General features: G+C 42.1%; 2 protein-coding genes across 4 annotated transcripts; one reads left to right on the top strand and one right to left on the bottom strand.

The window, feature by feature from the left end:
• The first annotated feature begins 301 nt into the window (after positions 1 to 301).
• slc20a1b (solute carrier family 20 member 1b) lies at positions 302 to 13,947 on the top strand. 2 transcript variants are annotated; one of them, XM_071530717.1, is made up of 11 exons: positions 302 to 574; positions 1,801 to 2,520; positions 3,006 to 3,146; positions 4,292 to 4,377; positions 4,692 to 4,788; positions 8,819 to 8,938; positions 10,276 to 10,551; positions 10,707 to 11,346; positions 11,460 to 11,645; positions 11,795 to 11,879; positions 12,139 to 13,947. In XM_071530717.1, the coding sequence occupies exons 2-11, from the start codon at positions 2,172 to 2,174 to the stop codon at positions 12,292 to 12,294; spliced, it is 2,136 nt and encodes a 711-aa protein (XP_071386818.1). In that variant the 5' UTR covers positions 302 to 574; positions 1,801 to 2,171; the 3' UTR covers positions 12,295 to 13,947. The 2 variants fall into 2 exon arrangements, with proteins under 2 accessions (XP_071386818.1, XP_071386817.1); XM_071530716.1 differs by having other exon boundaries at positions 10,276 to 10,554.
• A 118-nt stretch (positions 13,948 to 14,065) lies between these two features.
• Positions 14,066 to 18,767, bottom strand: LOC139653757 (uncharacterized). 2 transcript variants are annotated; one of them, XM_071530718.1, is made up of 13 exons: positions 18,629 to 18,767; positions 17,876 to 17,929; positions 17,734 to 17,763; positions 17,319 to 17,351; positions 17,125 to 17,154; positions 16,989 to 17,009; positions 16,856 to 16,888; positions 16,713 to 16,751; positions 16,521 to 16,559; positions 16,402 to 16,419; positions 15,965 to 16,003; positions 15,832 to 15,864; positions 14,066 to 14,761 (listed from the first exon to the last, which is right to left on the bottom strand). In XM_071530718.1, the coding sequence occupies exons 1-13, from the start codon at positions 18,681 to 18,683 to the stop codon at positions 14,748 to 14,750; spliced, it is 438 nt and encodes a 145-aa protein (XP_071386819.1). In that variant the 5' UTR covers positions 18,684 to 18,767; the 3' UTR covers positions 14,066 to 14,747. The 2 variants fall into 2 exon arrangements, with proteins under 2 accessions (XP_071386819.1, XP_071386820.1); XM_071530719.1 differs by having other exon boundaries at positions 16,713 to 16,748.
• Positions 18,768 to 19,017: the final 250 nt, after the last annotated feature.

Raw genomic sequence — 19,017 nt, 5'->3', positions numbered from 1 at the left:
TGGATATTGTAATAACATAAAGGGGTTAATTGACACTGCAAGGCTTATTTTGGTATTTCAGGGGGAAATAGGTCTACATTTTTACTTTATTTTTGACTCCAGCTTTTCTTTTTCAGCTCTTCTTATGTGGCACCACTGCTGAAAGGATATATAAATGTGACATAATACAAAACTATTCCAGTCGGAAGTGGGATCCTGAACGCACCCTGAGCGCCGTGTCCCATGCTCATGTGGGCGGTGCTTGCAGCAGGGTGTATCCAATAAAAAAAGAAACGCCTGCTCCTTCCACCGGCAAATTCTACACACACGCGGCAGTGGGGTTCGTGACTCATTCAAACTGAGATATTTCTGGATTTGAAAAGGGATTGCTTCAACATCGAACCAGATAATCGTAAAGAGGATTTTGAGAGTAACGTGTTAGTTACGCGTTGTTTATTACAGTTTCATTTTTGATATTTTATTAGCGATTTAATTTCCTCATCCCGCGCGCGCTATCGTACGTTTTGTGCGCGGGCTAATTAGCTCACTTGCTAGTAAGCAGTATTATTCACCGGATTGACAACTGCGACGTGTGGTAAGTTTAAAACATGTTTTTTTGTCAGCATATGGATCTAACTATGGTATATTCACTGAAAACACCGACTTTCATTAACGTCAATATTTATTGGCTTACAGCAGCGTTAAGCTAACGTTAGCTTGGGTAACGTAAATCACTACGCCTCGCAACCAACACAGACGGCTTGAATGACCTTCTAGTTATAACGGTGCCATGTCGTAGATGTATCTTAGGTAAAACATCTCATTTGCTCGATCTACTGTGAAATACACTGTCGTTTATTCAATAACCCCGCTCAGTGTAATGGTTGATGCTAACATTAGCTCTCTGTCTGTTGTCTGGAACCAACAACCTTCATAAGAAGTGCCCATCGGGGAGCAGGCCGACCTTGCTGGCCATCTGTCCGGCTCTCAGCCTTGGCGAACATCTCAGCCGGCAGTTCACATACATTTTACTAAACACACAACGCGGATACTCCCCAGTGTTATCGTAATGGGTAGTTTTCTTCATTGGGTCACATCCGGTTGCGTCGCCTTTTACGATAAATTACTCTACGTAAAGCATTACATAAGAATTACTATAACTACACCAGTACCACGACTATAATCGTTATAACGGCAATTAAAGCGCTACCGTTAAGTTAGTGTGGCTCCTCTCACAAAGCCAAAGGCAAGTTGCTTCTGTTTCGCAACGGCGTGAAGCTGCACGCGCTGCACTCATGTTTAGGGCTGGACAGACGGCTATGAATGGGTGACGACACGTGCACACGTAGAGAAATGAATTGTGTTAATGGTCCTACAGATGCCTTGCTTCTTAGCCCGTAATGACTTCTAATCACTAACGCTGGCCAAGTGATAATGACGCGCAGTTAAGTACAAAGGTATAAAGTATTTGGGCTGTCTAGGTTATATTGGATGACGTTAGTGTAGTACCGCCGATTCCTTCCTGCGACATTTCCCGAAAATGGCCTCCCGTAGAGTTTTCAGGAAAGGCAGCTAGAGGTCCTCATTCAACCCGAGCATTTACTATGCGAGATTTTTCCACGCTGCCTGCAGTGTATAACGTTATTAACACTTAAAACAGATCTATGTAAGGATTTCAGTGTGTGTTCACCCCTGGTCTTGGTGTGTTTGCCTTGTATTGTGGCAGTTTCTTTATTGAATGCGTTTTGCTCTGAAGGTGGACTGATTAGAAAGGGCCATTATGGTAACTACTTCTGTTTTCTTTTTTTTTGTCTTTTTCAGGATGTACCTCTATTCACCTGCAGTTGCAGTTCCACAATGGCTGTCTGTTTAGTCTGCTTGATAGCTCAGAACCAAAGGGTCAGCAACAGAACTAGTACAATAATAGGATAGCAATACGCCCACACTATACCTCTCTTTACCTTAATTTATTTCTGGTCAATCCCAGACAAACTTATTACCAAATTTGCACTGCTTATTGTCAGAAATCCTTTTGGACGGTTAGGCCTGAAGAAAGTCCGTTATTTATTAACTTTGTACCTCTTATTTGATTAGCTGCTGTTAAATAGTGAGTATCTATTTTGAAAGGCATTCATTCCCTTTTAAGATTGTGAAGTAAGTCATCCTATTTAGCCTACAATCACACAGACAAAATGGTTTCAACAACTACCGCTGCAATAATACTGGCGACCACAGTAGTCACAGTGACCCAGGGCCCCCTGGTAGAGTATATGTGGCTGCTGATTGTTGGCTTCATCATCGCCTTCATCCTAGCCTTTTCTGTCGGTGCCAATGATGTTGCCAACTCATTTGGCACAGCTGTCGGCTCTGGAGTGGTCACATTGCGACAGGCCTGCATCCTGGCCACAGTGTTTGAGACTGTGGGCTCCGTGCTCCTTGGGGCCAAAGTGAGCGAAACCATCCGCAAGGGCATTATTGACGTGAACATGTACAACGGCTCTGAGCACGTGTTGATGGCTGGGTCCGTCAGTGCCATGTTTGGTGAGTATCTGCAGCTTATTTGAAGGAACGATAACCTAAATAACACATTTCTTGATTGCCCCAAGCTTTAATGCCCCATGCAAGAGCCGTAGCTGTCAAACCAAGACTTGGGACATCAGCTTTTAACACGCATGTAACATTTGAACATGACATGAACTTTCACTTAATGACATGATTCTATTATTCTGCTATTTAGCTTTAAACAGTTTTTTACAGGGTAACATCAGTTTATCTCCTTCCTCCCTACAATAGACTTATTTGTCTGGAGAAAAACTGATGCATTCTGATCTGCGCGTTATAACTGTAATGCTGTGTATCATCTTGTGTTATACCTTAGCTATCATGTATTAAACCATAACAATGTCAAGAGCCCTTTAATGTATAAATGCTTGACTATTTCCTGATTCTACAGGTTGTCTTAACGGTGTTTGGGCAAGGTGAGCACATGCTGAATTTAATGCGATTCATTTGTTAATTCTCATTAGGTTCTGCTGTGTGGCAGCTGGCCGCCTCCTTTCTTAAGCTACCCATCTCTGGAACCCACTGTATTGTTGGTGCTACTATTGGCTTCTCCCTGGTTGCCAGAGGCCAGGAAGGGGTCAAGTGGCTTGAACTCCTCCGAATTGGTGAGTCAGTAACTCTTTGAATTCGGCTGACCTAGAAAGGTCCTCAGTGTTTGGCCGAATTGCTTAGAGCTATTATTTACATTCTGCATCACAGACCATATTATTATGATCTCAGGGTGTTCCCAGTAATGTAGTATTATCGTAATACATTGGCCAGTGTTTTGTCTGTGTCAAGGCCCTTCAGTATCCAGGGTAACGGTGTTTGAAATGCATGAATGATGGCAAAATCCATAACATCTTGAAAGAAAACTTAGAATATGTTTTACATTCATCCGGGTTCCCGCTGTTCGAGTCTGGTTCTCCAGGCAAGTCGGGGAATATCAGGCAATTTTACAAATAGGTCACTTTACAGGAATATACCGGAATTAATTTTGCAACTTATTTCACACATTTATTACATTAGATGGTGGTTTTCAGCTTTAATTTGTTCTACAGCAAGCCCAAACATAGTGTAAACCATGGCTTGACCCCTTTGGAAAAACAACATAAGCAGACCAGCAAGGAATAAAATGACTTAGTTATGGAAAGTCATGGAATTTTACATCAGGGCCACAATGGGAACCCTGATTAATTCAGAAATGGAATAAAATTGTGCAAAATGATCCACCTGTCCACTAATGGTAAAGTTAGCAGTATTAACAAGGTAATGTCTTCTTTTCCAAGGAGACATTTACAAGTTAATATAATTGAGAGTTGGCATCATAGCCTCAGACACATACTATAATGTATTTATTTATTTTTTCTTGTATAAATTCCTTAAATGGGACTTCTACCCTGACACCCATAATTAAACACACAAAATTAAATGAACGATCGGGAATACTTTCTAAAGAAGGGGTTTCTCAGCAGTTCTATGAAAATGGTCAACTCTCTGGTCTCATATGTTTGAAATGCTAATTGTAATGAAATAATACATTGAAGATATTTGAACGCCAACATGTGTTGTTGCCCAATGGATCATTGCAATAGCCCTCTGTAGATGAAATCTATAATGCACTAATAATTTACAGTTTTTGTATGCAATTTTTCACGTCAAGTGTAAATCTTAATCAGAAAGATAGGCCTATTACTTTAATTCCACTAAAATGGAATAAGTTTTGTGTGTGTTAAAAATGATGTAACGCCCATCTTTCTTTTCTGTGCAGTTGGATCCTGGTTCCTGAGCCCACTTCTGTCTGGTATAATGTCAGGCATTGTTTTCTACTTTGTGCGCATGTTCATCTTACACAAGGTAAGCTGGCTGTTGTCAAATTCTAGAATTTCCTTCAGGAGGGTGTGAGGGAGTGGGTGTGAGTGTGTGTGTTAGTGAGAAACTTCCGGTGAGAAATGTTTGGGCGATCTGTTTCAGCACTGTAGCAGCCCATGCTCAAATTGAGGAAATGTTTGTACAAAGAATGAAGTTACTGTTCTCTCAACTAGTTCCTCATCCTCGTCGTCCTGGTTCAAATCACTATCACGCCCACAGTAACCAGACAGTGAAATGGGGCAGTTTTTCATATAGTGGAAGTCGTATTTCTGACCTTGCCTTGTGTTTTGTCCCTGTAGAAAGACCCTGTGCCTAATGGACTGAAGGCCCTGCCTGTCTTCTATGCCATCACCATGGGGATCAACCTGTTCTCCATCATGTTCACTGGAGCTCCGAGTGAGTATCATTGTTCCATTCCTTTTGCTCTGCATGCCTGCCCACAGCCACAGCTTAAAATAAACTGCTCCCTCAGACAGCCGGATGCCCACACTTATTCCAGACCGAACCAGACTGTGTTTACTGTTTTCACAGAAGGCTTGTTTATTTTAACATGTTGTTTTTTGGGGCTCTCTTGCCCGTGGTTCTATGTGGGTCATGACTGGAATGAAATTTTAGAGCGGAGCACAACAGGGAGATGGAAATAAGATTTCACTTAATTCTTGACGTCAGTGTCTGTGCCCTTCAGACATGGAAGAGGAAAACAGAAGTAAAGAGGGTGTTTGAAATGACCACAATTGACCACTGCCCTTAGATGTATTGCTGCTGTGCATTTGTTTAATAGTGCTCTGAATGTTCTGTTTTTGGCCTTTCCTCTTCAAGAAACTCTATTAAATGAGCAACTTTTGCTCCTTTTGTTTTCTTCTCTCTACAGGGCCTAACAGTTCAAGACGTTAGCTGGCCTGGGCCATTAAATGGCGGCTACAGGCCAGAATATGACCAGATATCGTGCACTGATGTGTATGTGTGCTTGCACGTCAGTACACTCACAGAAAGGAGATACCTCACACTACCAGCATGGCCCATAGGCCTGCTTAGTCACATTCTGAACAGTTGTGTGAAATGCTTCACACCTTAACACACTGTACACGAGGACCTGTACTTCGGTGCCTCACGTAAAATCGATGGAACATTACATTCCAGACACCCTAACAAACCCATTCTACCCTCTGTGAATGGAACTAGATTTAAGTAATGAATGAGAATTACATCAGGGAGTTTATGACCACATGGACAACATGGAATCCACATGTATATATGACTATTTGTCATCAAATACAGGCTCATTGTTGGACCCCGAGACTATAGCTGAGCCAGTTTTGCACGGGGATAACCCCGTTCTTTGCCATGTCAGTTTCCCAACGCCATAACAACAGTTTTGTAATCAGTCAGTAGCCATGGATTGATAACATTGTAAAAAATATTTTTTGACGTCAGATATCCCATGTTTGTTGTAGGCCTAGTTTTGGATAGTAAAGTACCTTGGTTCAGAGTTGAGCAGCAGCAAGAAGTCACTGCTGATACATGCTTATGCAGCTGTATTATCTGCATGGGTACAGCATGTTTGGTTTCCTGCGATAGAACTCCACGTTCCCCTGATCTAACTCCTATTGTAGCAGTGTGAAAGGACACCAAGCATCCCACAGCACATTCCTATACTCAATATATATATGGCAGAGCCAGAGACCTCAAGTCAACATGTGAAAAAAATGAATGCAACTTGGGCCAAAGAATTTGGAGGTCAAAAGTGGATCGTTTACAGATGAGGCTTGATGGGAGTTGGGCTCTCAACACCTTGTAAATCACTCTGCTGCCGTCCAGTCATTGTAAAGTGAAGATCCACCCAAAAACAGATTTTACATATAATTCCTAGCCTCTTGGATTGTTCCACCAACTTCTGAGTTGGCAGTGAATGTCAGACTGACTTAGCAGGCGCTGAGCCTTGAAGTCCAGAGGACAGTTATCTGTTTCAGGAGTAATGGTTAAGAACCAGAAAGTGTTCCTACGCCCTGAATCTGTCTCTTTACAGAATTGGCTTCCTGCTCCGTTACTCTCTTGTGTCTAGCTTTGGATGAAGCACGTTTGTTTTTTACACATCACAAACTTTCACCAACCTGCCAATTCTGTTTGAGCGAATTTTCCTTTAAACAAGGGTCATTTAGTGGGGCAACTTATAAATGTGGTAATTTAGTGGGTCATCTTAATAATAGGGTCATGTTAATATTTAATAACTGCATGAGCAATTTGGTGGACACAGCGCCTGCTTTGTATGTAGCTCCAAATAGATTTACCATTGCCCAGAGTATTGAAACTTTATCTGTATAGTACTTTGTTTTTCTTCTTGCTTAACGTTACAAAGTGCGGAGTATTGTAGTGATAATACATTTTGACCCCACCACCACCACCACCACCACCCTCCATTGATGAACTTCAATACGGTTTAGCTGGAATGCAAATTTTCTGCTTGGGTTCCCCTTTGAAAAACAAACACCCGGTGGCATTGGTTGCTTTGGGAACACTAAACAATCGGCAACATAAAAACAGCTAATCACACCACAGTAGAGATGAATGACTTATTTTCACCGGAGCCACGATTCTGAAACAAAATGATAAGCGTCCTCAAAGGCTCCTGTTGTCAGTTGAGGTATCAAGGATAGATACTTATTGTTGAGACTAAATGTCCGGCTTGAGGAGGTTCTTCAGGATTGGCTCTTATTCAGCTGTTACTTAATCCATATACTCCTGGTAAGTTTTACACAAAACCTTGGACAAAAAGTGAGGACAATTAGACAAACGTTCCTTGCCAAGTGAGTCATAAACTTTTTTCATTTTAACTGTCACTATAATTAGGGTTTGGTGCAGAGCTGCACTTATAGTAGTGGAAAAAAACAACAAACCATGTTATTGTGTAATGTAGGCCATGGGATGCAGAGGTTACAGGGAGGGGTTTGGAACGCACCGTGGTTAAATTCCACTTCCTGTGCAGTCCCATTCATCCCACTGCATGGCTGTGGTATAGACTCACCGCTTTTGTGTAGGAGTGTTTATCAGACAGCTAGACCAGTGCTATTTTTCTTTTTACCCTCTTTTTTTTTTTAAGACCTGACCCACAAAAGAGTCATTATGACATAATGTGTATCCACACAAATCCTATCGGCCATGCAGACCCCTTTCTTTCCCCTTGCTTATTTTTGGCTTCACCCCTTGCTTATTTTTGTCTTCACCCAACACCTGTTTTTGGATGTCCCACCCCATTTGAAACATTCTAGTGAAAGACAGGAGGCTCAGCTGTTGCGGGGTAGGGGGGACTTCTACGTGCCCCCTAATGGTTTTCTCACCTTGCATGCGTCTCCCCTCCTGGAGGGAATGAGTTTGCATTGCGTAACTAAATACACATCACTTAGGTGCTGCCGTGCCCTGCAGTCTCCTGCCGCAGCATGTGAGAATGAGTCAGTGGAGAGAGTACGCTGTGGACTCTGCCCTCAACTGAACACGGCGACCGAGACACTTATCTCTGAGCCTTGGCCCCCATTTCCTTTTGTTTATCTTTCACATCCCAAACAGTCCCAACTTGGTGGGTTTTTTTTTTAATTATGTGTGGTCAAGGTCACCTCACCAGAGACACTGCTGGAATTTTCAACAGCTCTTGTTTTTCATCCCTTTCTAACCACACTGCATCGTCTCTGTATGATGATGGTGGCTGCTTCCTTAGGGAAATTTGTATTAAGCCGCTCTCTGCATGCCCTGCACTGCGTTTACATCTAGCCCTCATGCACAGACTTTACTGCAGTCTTGGCAAGAGTTTGTCCTTTATGCTACAGTAAACTGCTTCAGTGAATAACTCCCCCCTTTCTTTTTCTGTTTTTTTTTCCCAAGTGAAGAAGCCTTTTTAAGGAGCTTATTGTCCATGTGCAGTTGTTATCTGGGCACTTAGGGGTCACTGTGAAATCTTTCACCTTTACGTGTTGCATAACTGTTCACATCTAGGAGGTACACATGCTCGCCATATTTAACCAGGACATGGCACAATGAGGCACTGCAGTTTTGCTTCTTGTGTTGACAACCAGTGCCAGGGGACGGCACATATGGCCAGACGTCATTGAAGATGACATTATGTTGCCCCCTGTAGTCAGTTTCCTCCATCGGTGTTATTTATGTTGTAGATGAGAATACCAAGTTCATTCTGACACTGCTATCTAATTTATCTAATTTTGACACTCATGAATATTATGTTGCCATACACTGTACTATAGTTTTATAAGAATAGTGAGTTGTAATTTCAGTATGTATTTAATGTGTAATTGTCTGTATTGTCCTCTGAGGAAGGTAGCGCCTGCTGCCTTGTTTTTTAAAACTGCCTTTCTCTTTCTCTGTTTCCCCTTTGTGTGTGTGTCTGTTTCTCTGTCTGTGGCACCCGGGCCTCCTTCAGTGCTGGGATTTGACAAAATCCCTTGGTGGGGCATTCTGCTCATCTCTCTGGCCTGCTCTGTGCTGACCGCTATCGTGGTCTGGTTCATTGTCTGCCCACGCCTCAAGAAGAAGATTGAACGTAAGTCACATTTCAAGGTTTCGATTTAGGTGACCTTATGACTCAAAATGCTGTCAACAGGTTCTGCTGGCCACTGAAATGGTTGTTTCCTTACTGAAACCACTGAACAAGTGAGGGATTTAGCGTTGCACATGTAGCCTCAAACTATTCATGCTATGGGCTTAATCTAATCCAACAAATGGAGCTCAGGGATATTTTGTCATAATGGAGTTTCTCTAATGAAACATCATTATATCTCTTTGAAAATATTGTCACCAGGTTTTTTTTGTGCTATAATCCTAGATTAAAGTAAAGTCCCAAAGACCCATCTGCATTTACACATTGAGAGTGTGGCTTGGTGTTAAAGGGGAATACCACTCAATATCAACCTTCATGGATGTATCCCAGTTCCTGGCTGCAACCGTTATTATAGAGTTACATTCAGTGGTCTCTCCCATAGCTAGAAACAATTTTGTCTTGCCCCCTTTGATTTTGCAAAGATATAACACTCTACACAGCATCTAATATATAAAGCTTAATCTGACAATACCCAGTTTCCCATTAATTTTCAATGGAACCGTACCAGAATGTGAATCTTGATGACTTCACAAATTGGTCTTTTGGTTCTCTATTTGTAGCTAAGTTTAGAAAGTTGTTTATTATCATCACAAATACAGATCTGAGTCTGCCTGGCTGTAGGAATGATGACGTTTGCCTTTACCAACTGGTGGTGTCTGCAGGTTTATCTGGCCAAGCATGATCTGTCTAGACCCACCCCCATCCAGTAGACGGAAGCAGCCTAATTGGGTCATAGTGATCCACTAATTGGTCTTTACCTCTTTAACTTAAATAGCCCTAGGTTGACTTAAGGTGTTGACATGGAATTTGCACTGCATACGTAGGGTGAAGGCTGAGGCCGTGGCTCCAGTCAGAAATAACTGCTTCGACTCCAGTCTTGACCGGTTCCAATGATGCAATGAGGCTAACTGACCAAAATGTTCCTGGGATTATCACATAGAAAATATTGGCATTGAGTATCTGATTCACTTTAAAAAACAAATGTCACGTGAGGCACAGGCCCTGCTGAGTCTTATCATCTTTCATAAGTGAAGCTGTTAGTGGTAGTGTAAATATGGTCTTTTTAAGGTCCTAATCCATTTATCTGATCCTGTGAACAGAGGGGATCAATTTAGTAGGACAAAAGTTTTTTTTTTTTCTCTCTGGTTATGCAATTCTTGTAACTCCCTAGAACTAAGGTTAAAAGGAAACACATGTGCTGCGCTCATGTTCCTCTACTGTACTGCGTACATGTTTGGACACGACCCAAGCCGTCTCTCACTCCACCCCTCCTCCACTAGGAGATATCAAGTCTTCCAGCCCCTCTGAGAGCCCCCTGATGGAGAAGAGGGAGTTGAGAGAGGCCCACTGTCCAATCCTGAAGCAGACTCCCAAGGAGGGCACTACACCCACCACCCCAGCTGCCAATCAGACCCCCTCTGCTCAGCCCCAGCCTGCTGCTGAGGAGCGCAGGGTGGCCTTTGACATCGGAGATTCTGACGATGCCGACAACAAAGAACGCAGAGTGGCCTTTGACATTGGAGATTCTGATGAGACAGACTACAGCAGTGCTAATGGTGGTAAGTGTGGTGAGAGGCAATGATTTTTTTTATTTTATTTTTTATTTTTTTTTATTATGTGTGGGATGGGAACATAATGTTCCATGCATGATTTTTAGGTCTTCCTTAATGCTTTTTACTCCATGGCAATAAGCCCTTTTTTCTTTGTGCAGTCCCCAAACAGGTTCAGTCCAACAATCAGGTCCAGGTCAACAACCAGCAAATCCAGAACGGCAGTGGCTCCGCAAATGCTCCCAACCAAGTCCAGTTCAACAACCAGGTTCAGTTCAACAACAGGCCCGCTCACATCCCAAGTAACGGTTACAGCCAGTATCACACAGTCCACAAGGACTCCGGCCTCTACAAGGACCTACTGCACAAGCTCCACCTTGCCAAGGTTGGTGACTGCATGGGCGAGGGCGGCGACCGACCTATCCGCCGCAACAATAGCTACACATCCTACACCATGGCCATCATCGGCATGCACGGAGACTTCAAGCACAGGGAAGGGGAGTTCCGTTCCAGCGAGGATGGCGACAAAGGCCCGGGGTCAGGCGGTCAGGACAGGAAGCGTGTGCGTATGGACAGCTACACCAGCTACTGCAACGCTGTGGCGGAGCACATGGCTCCCGAGGGCCTGGGGGAGGCGGACGTGACCCTGGAGATGGCGAAGGAGGACGCAGGAAGCAGCCAAAGCTCTCTGGATGATGATGGGCTTGAGGCAGACAAGCCTGAAGTTTCGACTCTCTTCCAGTTCCTCCAAATTCTTACCGCCTGCTTTGGATCCTTTGCCCATGGAGGCAATGACGTCAGGTAGGCAGACGCCTCATGATCAAACTGATAGGATGTCGCATAAATGAGGGTTCTTTGGTATGCTCTTGGTAATTTGTTTAACTTTTGAAATAACCTCATTCTTTCATTTGCAGTAATGCCATTGGACCCTTGGTAGCTCTGTGGCTGGTGTACAAAACTAACAGTGTGACTTCAAATGAACCAACACCCATTTGGCTGCTGCTGTACGGAGGAGTGGGTATCTGCGCCGGGCTCTGGGTGTGGGGTCGCAGAGTGATCCAGACTATGGGCAGAGACCTTACACCCATCACCCCCTCCAGGTACAGACACTACAGACCATGCAGAACTCGTTTCTCCTTAGTCAGAAAACCACATCCTCTTCAGACGTTACTAGTCTTTTAAATTAGCACACATGCTCAGACAGATCCACCTGAGAGACATGAGTCTTATGTTTTTTTTTTCCCTGCAGTGGTTTCAGCATTGAACTGGCCTCAGCCCTGACTGTCGTGGTTGCCTCTAACATTGGCCTGCCTGTCTCCACCACCCACTGCAAGGTAAGCTGGTCAAATACTGTGGTCTGGGACCCAGACTCTGAGACATGGAGAAGGGGACTATTTAATGTGTGGGAGGCTACAGTAAACAGGATCCAAATCTGGCAGTCGGTCTTAATGTGGGGCAACTTTCTCCTCAATAAAACTTTGAGGTTCCCAGTGGAGTTCAGTAAATGTGTTGGTAATTTGTGAAGACTCATGAATTTACGGGAGATAATGGTAGTCAGCTGCTGAATGTGTGTGTGTGTGTGTGCAATTCCAGGTGGGATCTGTGGTAGCAGTAGGCTGGCTGCGCTCCAGGAAGGCGGTAGACTGGCGTCTGTTCAGAAACATCTTCATGGCGTGGTTTGTGACTGTGCCCATCTCTGGCCTGATCAGCGCTGCCATCATGGCGATCTTCACCTATCTCATCCTGTGAGCGTCGGGTTGCACCCCATGCAGGGGAGGAGAGAGAACCAGCTCCAGTGCGCACCAGGAGAAGAGACTAGTTGGGAGGCCAAAATATATCGCTTACCTCAAGCCAACTACTTTGGAAGAAAAAACAGAAATGGTTTAAAGGACTTGTGATACGGGCCTGCGGTTCTTGGCTGCATCATTCTCAACCTAGAATTGGCGGTTGTGTTTGTTCCATTTGGGCCAGATGACTTCCAAAGGGAAGATTGCATTTCTTTGTTTGTTCTGACTTTTTGCTTTTTCAATTCTTATCATTCTGTAAAGAGCTAATCAAAAAAAAAAAAAACTCATTGCTTCCATTTTTTACTCTGGAATTATGTGTATATACAACCATGTTCTTTTTTTGTTAATATTATTTTACAAGTTAGAAAGACAAATGAACAATTAAAATGCAGTATTAGCCTTTTGCAGATGTATATCTCCAGTCATAACACATGCTGAAAATAACCTAGAAGCAAAAGCAGTATTTTTAGGTGAAAAACGAGGTTTGTGTGGTTTTTCACATTTTAAATGCCAATGTCAACATAAGAGTCTTTGTTACTAATTAATTCATAGTTTGGATCTGGTCTCCTTGTGTCCCCTTAAAGTACAAAACTTGTTTTTGTTTCCCTCCCTGTTAACAGAACAGGGTTTCTGACAGTTGTCAAGCAGCTACTCGACTGATTGCTGAGAGGCTGCTCAACTTATTATAATTTCCCCTTGGGTTTTCTACCATCCAGATGAGTGGATCAAGTTAACAGCAGTGTTTTGTCTATGCTATACACAACAATTATCATTTGAATAATTTACTATGATAAAAGCACTACTTGTACACACTGGATGAGTACTTCCAGACAGGAGAAACACTGTACCACTAATATAAAGTAGTCGGCACACTTGGCAGAAAATGACAAAGCTCCAGTGGGTGAAGTTGAGGGATCGTTGTCAGAAGTTGAGTACACCATTATCCAGTTCTTCCTCAGAATCTCCTGAGGCTCTACATCCTTGATGATTGTAGACCTTTGCCAGAAATTACATGGCTACTTAAATCTGACAAATGTAACGGTAGAATGTTAATTAATGCAAAAATGTTTTATCAAACAAGACCTTACATTTTCCTGTTAAAACTTGATCGCATCAAACTAGATGGTTAAATGCTTTAGTCCTGCTCAAGCCTTCGATAGTCCTTTTTGTCTTGCAATTCAACTTATATCGGCTTACTTCCCAGTATGGTTTTTTTCTGTGGAATGTACACCTGCCTAGATATTGGGTTGCTATCTCCCTCTCCTCGGCCTTAGGAGTTGCATAGTTGGTTCATGAGGTTGTGAGTGAGGAAGAATACGACCCTAAACCTGGAGATTATTTAGCTGGGTGGTGTGGTGTGGAGCTGACCTGGATATTGTTTGAACGAGGGGGGACATACATCGCATGCCACCAGTGTGTGGTCATTTGGCTGCAGTACTAAATGCATTGTAGACCTACAGATGCTGTAGTTGCCTTAATTGTTTTTTTCCCTTAGGTACCAAAGAGAATACTTTTTTTTTTTTTTTTTCTTTTTTTTAATGCACATCAGCATACACTCTGTCTAAACCAGACCGGCAGAGGGGAAAAACAAAAAAAAACAATAAAAATGGGAAAATAATGTTGGTCTCTTTTGACTTCTTTTGTTGTGATTTTAAGTTTATATACAGTCAACACAAATAACCTCCAAGTATTGCATTTGCAATTCCATACCTTAAAATTTCCATTTATTGTGATAGAAACGTACTATAGATCTGACTAAAAAAATCATGAATAATGGTTCTGAATTAATCTTGTACAACAGAAGTAAGACTTTGTGCTCTTGTGGATGAAGAAAAAATTAAGTCCTTTGGTTTATAGGTGTTCATTGGGAACAGGAATCAAATCTATAGAAAACTGAGATACTAGCTTTAAGATCAAAAGCCTCCAATGAGGAAAAAAGCAAACTTTTGAGCTGCATACACAAAGTCCAAGGCTCTCTAAATCCAACAAGGAAGGAAGACACTAAAATCTTGAAATTGAACAAGCCTTTTATTGTCATGGCTCTGAGCCAACGTGTCTTGACCTGAAGATCTTCATCAGGGCAAGAAATGGCTCACAAGTCATGACTGGCTTTGTAAATTTCAGGATTTTAGTCTCAATGGATTTCGAATGCCTTTGACTTTGTGTATACAGCTCAAGAGTTTACTTTTTTTCCTTTCTAATCTTGGAGCTAGTATCTCAGTTCTCTGTAATCTTGTACAACACTTTCAAAAGCGAGTGAGTATGATATCTAATCGTGCACAAAAGGAAGTCACACAGGTTGTATAGATAGGTGGAGCGGTTCCCTTTTATTGACAATAAGCCCAGTGCGAGGTGCGCGCCTCAGGCACCGGGTGATGAGTGGAGGGCTCCGCGTGCCGCAGGGTCCGCGCCGCCTCACACCACCACATCTGTGACGCAGGGGACAGAGAATGGATTCCTTTACGCCAGCTTTACATCACAAGCAACATCACAGCTCAGTATTTTTCCAGGCTCGTCACAGGCAGCAGTGTATGAATCACATCTCTCGCCGCTTCTCCTGACATGACTCACTCATGAGCCTGTTGTTCAGAACATTCGGGTTTTACGGCTGTAAAGCAGAGTATTACCCTATGTCAACTATCACATGTTGATCTTCCCTTACTATACCAATACACAGTGGGGTTTTCTTTTCAGGAATCTGACTTCTCTGAACATAGATCGTGAAAATACCCTTGGCCATTGCATCAACATCCTTGGATTGGGAGGAATTTGACCAATTTATCCCTTTCAGCATGTTTTAGGACAGGGACAGTGCATCCTGGTTCCTAAAATAACCCAAGATGAAGCAGATGATACAGTATAAATCAAGCACAATAAGCACCTGGGGACAGACATCTTGGAGTGCCCTGGATTTTTGTCCTAGATTCGCTCAAATTCAAGGAGGACCGTATTCAAATAAACAATCATAGTGCCTTATTTTTGAGGCCACGCTGTAAACTCAGACCTTGTTGTGTCTGCGGTGACTCCAATAGAAATTGCTCCAGAAAAACATTTTCTTTACTGTGAGCATAACAGAATCTGGAAAAATAATATCAGGAGCTCCTAGAATTTATTTTCACATGGTGCTAGATTGCCTTTGCCTATGATTGCCTCATTTCTTGCTCTTGAGGTTTTCATTTTTCCTCAATTTACCCTGAACTCAACCTGTAAAACCTGTTTGGCAACATTTACTTCTATATACAGAGACTGGCTATGACCAAAATGATGGTTTTCACAATGCGGTGCTTTATGCAACTAATTGTTCAACATTCACCGAGTCATTAAAACAGTTTACAAACCACTTGACTGTGAGTATGCCTTAAAAATGTTACTCATTCACTGAATTCGGCTCATCAACTATGTTTGTATACTACTGGAACTGAAGATGATCTATTCAACCTTAGGTGCGGCTCTTGATGGTAAATCATTACAACTGCTGATAGCATTTACAAGTTATCACCTTGTTGCTTGGTTGCATCCACGCTGACTTCCTCTGTGGTGGGAAAATGAAAAACAAAACAGGGGTTATGGCAGGCCAGATTAGTGTAGGATTCATAAATACAGTTATTAGTGGCCATTTTACACAATCTTACCAAAAATGCTCACGTTCTCTGTCACTGCTTCATGTTGCTCTGGAAAGACAGTAAAATTTATACTGGGTTTGTGCAGCAAGCAGTTTGTAGGCCTAGATTTTATGACCTTGGCATCACAAGTTTCTATCTGGGTGGATCACGGCTCTGAGATATTGAGCATAAAACTCTTAATAAACTGTTGTGCACTTTCTTTCTTTTTTAGGTATTTCACTCCAAAAGGTTCTTTAAAAAAACAAAGCAAAAAAACACCATACAAGCGTTATGTAACATTCAAAGATCATGAGTATGTGGATTACTCAATTTTGAGTAAAAGTCAGATAGAATCCAAGCTCACAATTTGGTAGGCCTATTTTATACAGTATTTTACTAATAATTGTCAGACTGCTTGTGGTTGTATTTCAGTGTAGGGTTACAACACTTCAGACGGTCACACTCACCCCGCTTGTGTCTCACGCCTGTCAGAAATGAGAATGGCAGAAGTCAGAATGAGCCGCACTGTAGAAGCTGAAATATCATGGAATAAACTGTCTGGATAAGAGCAGAGTAATGGACTCACCATCTGTGTCCTCAGTGGACGCAGACTCTGACTCTGACTCTGTGGAAGAATAAATCACACGATTGTGTAATTTTAATTGGCAGGGTCTTTTGAACAGCCTTATGCACAGACTACAGGCCTTTTTCTAGACAGAGCTTTGTTGCCATCTACAGGTCTGTGTTTTGAAACATTAAACAGTAACCTTTCTCTTACCATCATGGGCCGTGACAGCAGAGATCCCATCTCCCTCTGCTGGAGGGGAACATTAACAGAGTAATGTAATGTTGAATCTCATGTAAAGATCACGTGGTCTGTTTTAACAAGCCAACAGGATGTTTTTAGTTAGGTATACACACCTATGTTGTCATCTTCAGTTCCGATTTGCTCCTCTGTTGAAAACATTTTAATGGGTGATGCTGCTATTTAACTCAAAATCAAAATGTACTCAATTATTACAATTCAGTTATTATCAGACTAAATTTAACTCACCAGTTTCATCTTGAACAGCCTCTGTATTTGAAAGATTTGAAAGATTGCTGTAATAACTGAACCTATCAATCATTAACATTCAGGATCAACCATTCTTAATTTTGTGTGAACTAAGATGTTATTTGGGTTCCCTCACCTAGGTAACGGGTGTCCTCAGTCTGTTCCTCTGTAAATTAATGGAAAACGGTGAAAAAGTGTCATTGATAAAACAGAAAATAATTTTACAAAGTTAACACATAGAGGGTGAGGGCCATGTTTGCTCTTGAGGTCACTTCACTTCGGGCTCAGGCCGTTGCCCTGGACTTTCATCACTGCTGTATTTTAACTCACCGTTCTTCTGAGTGGCCTCAAACTCGATTTGATCTGAGGAGACAGTGTTACAATTATGCAAAACAAGAGCCAAACAATACAATGGACAGTTTGTGTAATATTGGAAGTGGAAAAACAAACAAACACAGGCCTAGTGATGTGAGATTAGTCAAATTAGTTTCAGCAGAATCAATGACGTTGTATTCTAAAACAACTAAAGGTGTCTGTGGGACAGAAGTGGTTTTGAGACACACAAGTGAGTCAATTTGGATTTTCTTTTATATATTGTATATTTTTCACTATTTTCATTAAGATTATTTGTATCATTATGCAACAATTAACAATACTATCACTCTAAATACATAAAGCTTAATTTCAGTTTGAAAGCCAGTTGGTTCTTGATTGGCGATCAATCAGTTAGACCAAAGCACTGTACCTCTTTTCTGCAGTTCACTTAGCTCAGCTCCTGGAAAGGAAACCAGGTATTTGAGTTGAATTGCATGGGGTTTTCGGGAATGCAACCATTATCATCCTTATCATAATCATCATTATTATTACTGATTAATGGCCTCCCTCACCTTCCTGAACAACTGTTTCATTTTTCTCTGCAGATTCCAGAGATGCGGTGAGACCTAGGAGAGTCAGGACATCAAGGACATCAGTCAGGCTTCAAATAGACAGATAACTAAAAATCAACTTCAATTGTTTTGTATGGTATTTTCTCTGGATACATTTAGCCATAGACATTTTTTATTTTTTTTATTTAACCTTTATTTAACCAGAAAAAGCCTCATTGAGATTAAAGAGTGTCCTGGCCAAGACAAGTAGCAGTACAATTAACATATTACAGACAACACGTAACAGATTACAGACAATAAAAGTTACAAATTGCATGAATGAATATAAGAAATCAGACTCTGAGACAATAACAATAGCTAATGATACGCAAGTCCGCATTGAGTCCAGGAGCACACAGGGGGAAACAGATTAGCTAATTAAAACATAGACAACCTGATGTTCTTGCCTCCAGGATTTGCAAGCAAACAAATGTCAAATTCATTGTAAAAATTCAATACAGAGATGCCGAAGACATCCCCGCAGCCGTTTTAGTAGGAACATTGGCACTCATGAAAAATACTTTGAAAGTTGTATATTTCCAATTTAAATACAGTCCTGCTGTCTGTCATTTCCCCCAAAATATTTTCCCTTCTCAGCCTCCATCACCAGGACACAACTTATTATTCCAAAGTCATACATGTCTGTATACTCAGGTTATATTTGTATTTCCAATTCCCTTGAAAATCATGAGCACAGTCATTTGTTTGCCTTACCAGTGTGGAATCCTGCCACAGCAAGGAAAAGAAACACAGGCGCTACAAATCTCATCTTGGCTCCGTGTGTGGTTATGGAGGGTGCTAGGTGTCAGTCCAAACTTGGTGTTGTTTTTGTCAATGCGCGGCCTCTTATATCTGCGCTCACATCACATGTTTTGCATGGACAGGCGGCTGTGGTACCATTGTCCCTCCCTACCTGGGAGGGCAGCTGGGTGGCACATCCCGGGTGCTCACCACACAGACGCATCATTATCCAGCCTGTCAATGGCACCCATTGTCGGCTCCTCGGTCACATGCCCCTTTATTTGGGATGTTACTGTGTGTCTGAAAAAATGGAAAAATAGGCAGTCCATGTAAACAATGTGCATTTCCTTTTAGGAACGAAA

The sequence above is a fragment of the Centroberyx affinis genome, unplaced genomic scaffold, assembly GCF_046629955.1.
Source record: "Centroberyx affinis isolate AG114_WGS23_722 - 3 ecotype Tasmania unplaced genomic scaffold, CSIRO-AGI_Caff_v1 ptg001966l_1, whole genome shotgun sequence".
Lineage (NCBI taxonomy): Eukaryota > Metazoa > Chordata > Actinopteri > Beryciformes > Berycidae > Centroberyx > Centroberyx affinis.
This window is presented reverse-complemented; position numbering and strand designations above follow the sequence as displayed.

Coding starts and splice junctions, on each gene's coding strand:
- slc20a1b (XM_071530716.1), top strand. CDS start 2,172: ATGGTTTCAACAACTACCGCTGCAATAATACTGGCGACCACAGTAGTC. Junction 3,147..4,291: donor GCTTGAACTCCTCCGAATTG/GTGAGTCAGTAA, acceptor TTTTCTGTGCAG/TTGGATCCTGGTTCCTGAGC. Junction 8,939..10,275: donor CCTCAAGAAGAAGATTGAAC/GTAAGTCACATT, acceptor CTCCTCCACTAG/GAGATATCAAGTCTTCCAGC.
- LOC139653757 (XM_071530718.1), bottom strand. CDS start 18,683: ATGAGATTTGTAGCGCCTGTGTTTCTTTTCCTTGCTGTGGCAGGATTC. Junction 17,764..17,875: donor TGAAACAGTTGTTCAGGAAG/GTGAGGGAGGCC, acceptor TTTCCTTTCCAG/GAGCTGAGCTAAGTGAACTG. Junction 16,889..16,988: donor GGCTGTTCAAGATGAAACTG/GTGAGTTAAATT, acceptor TGTTTTCAACAG/AGGAGCAAATCGGAACTGAA.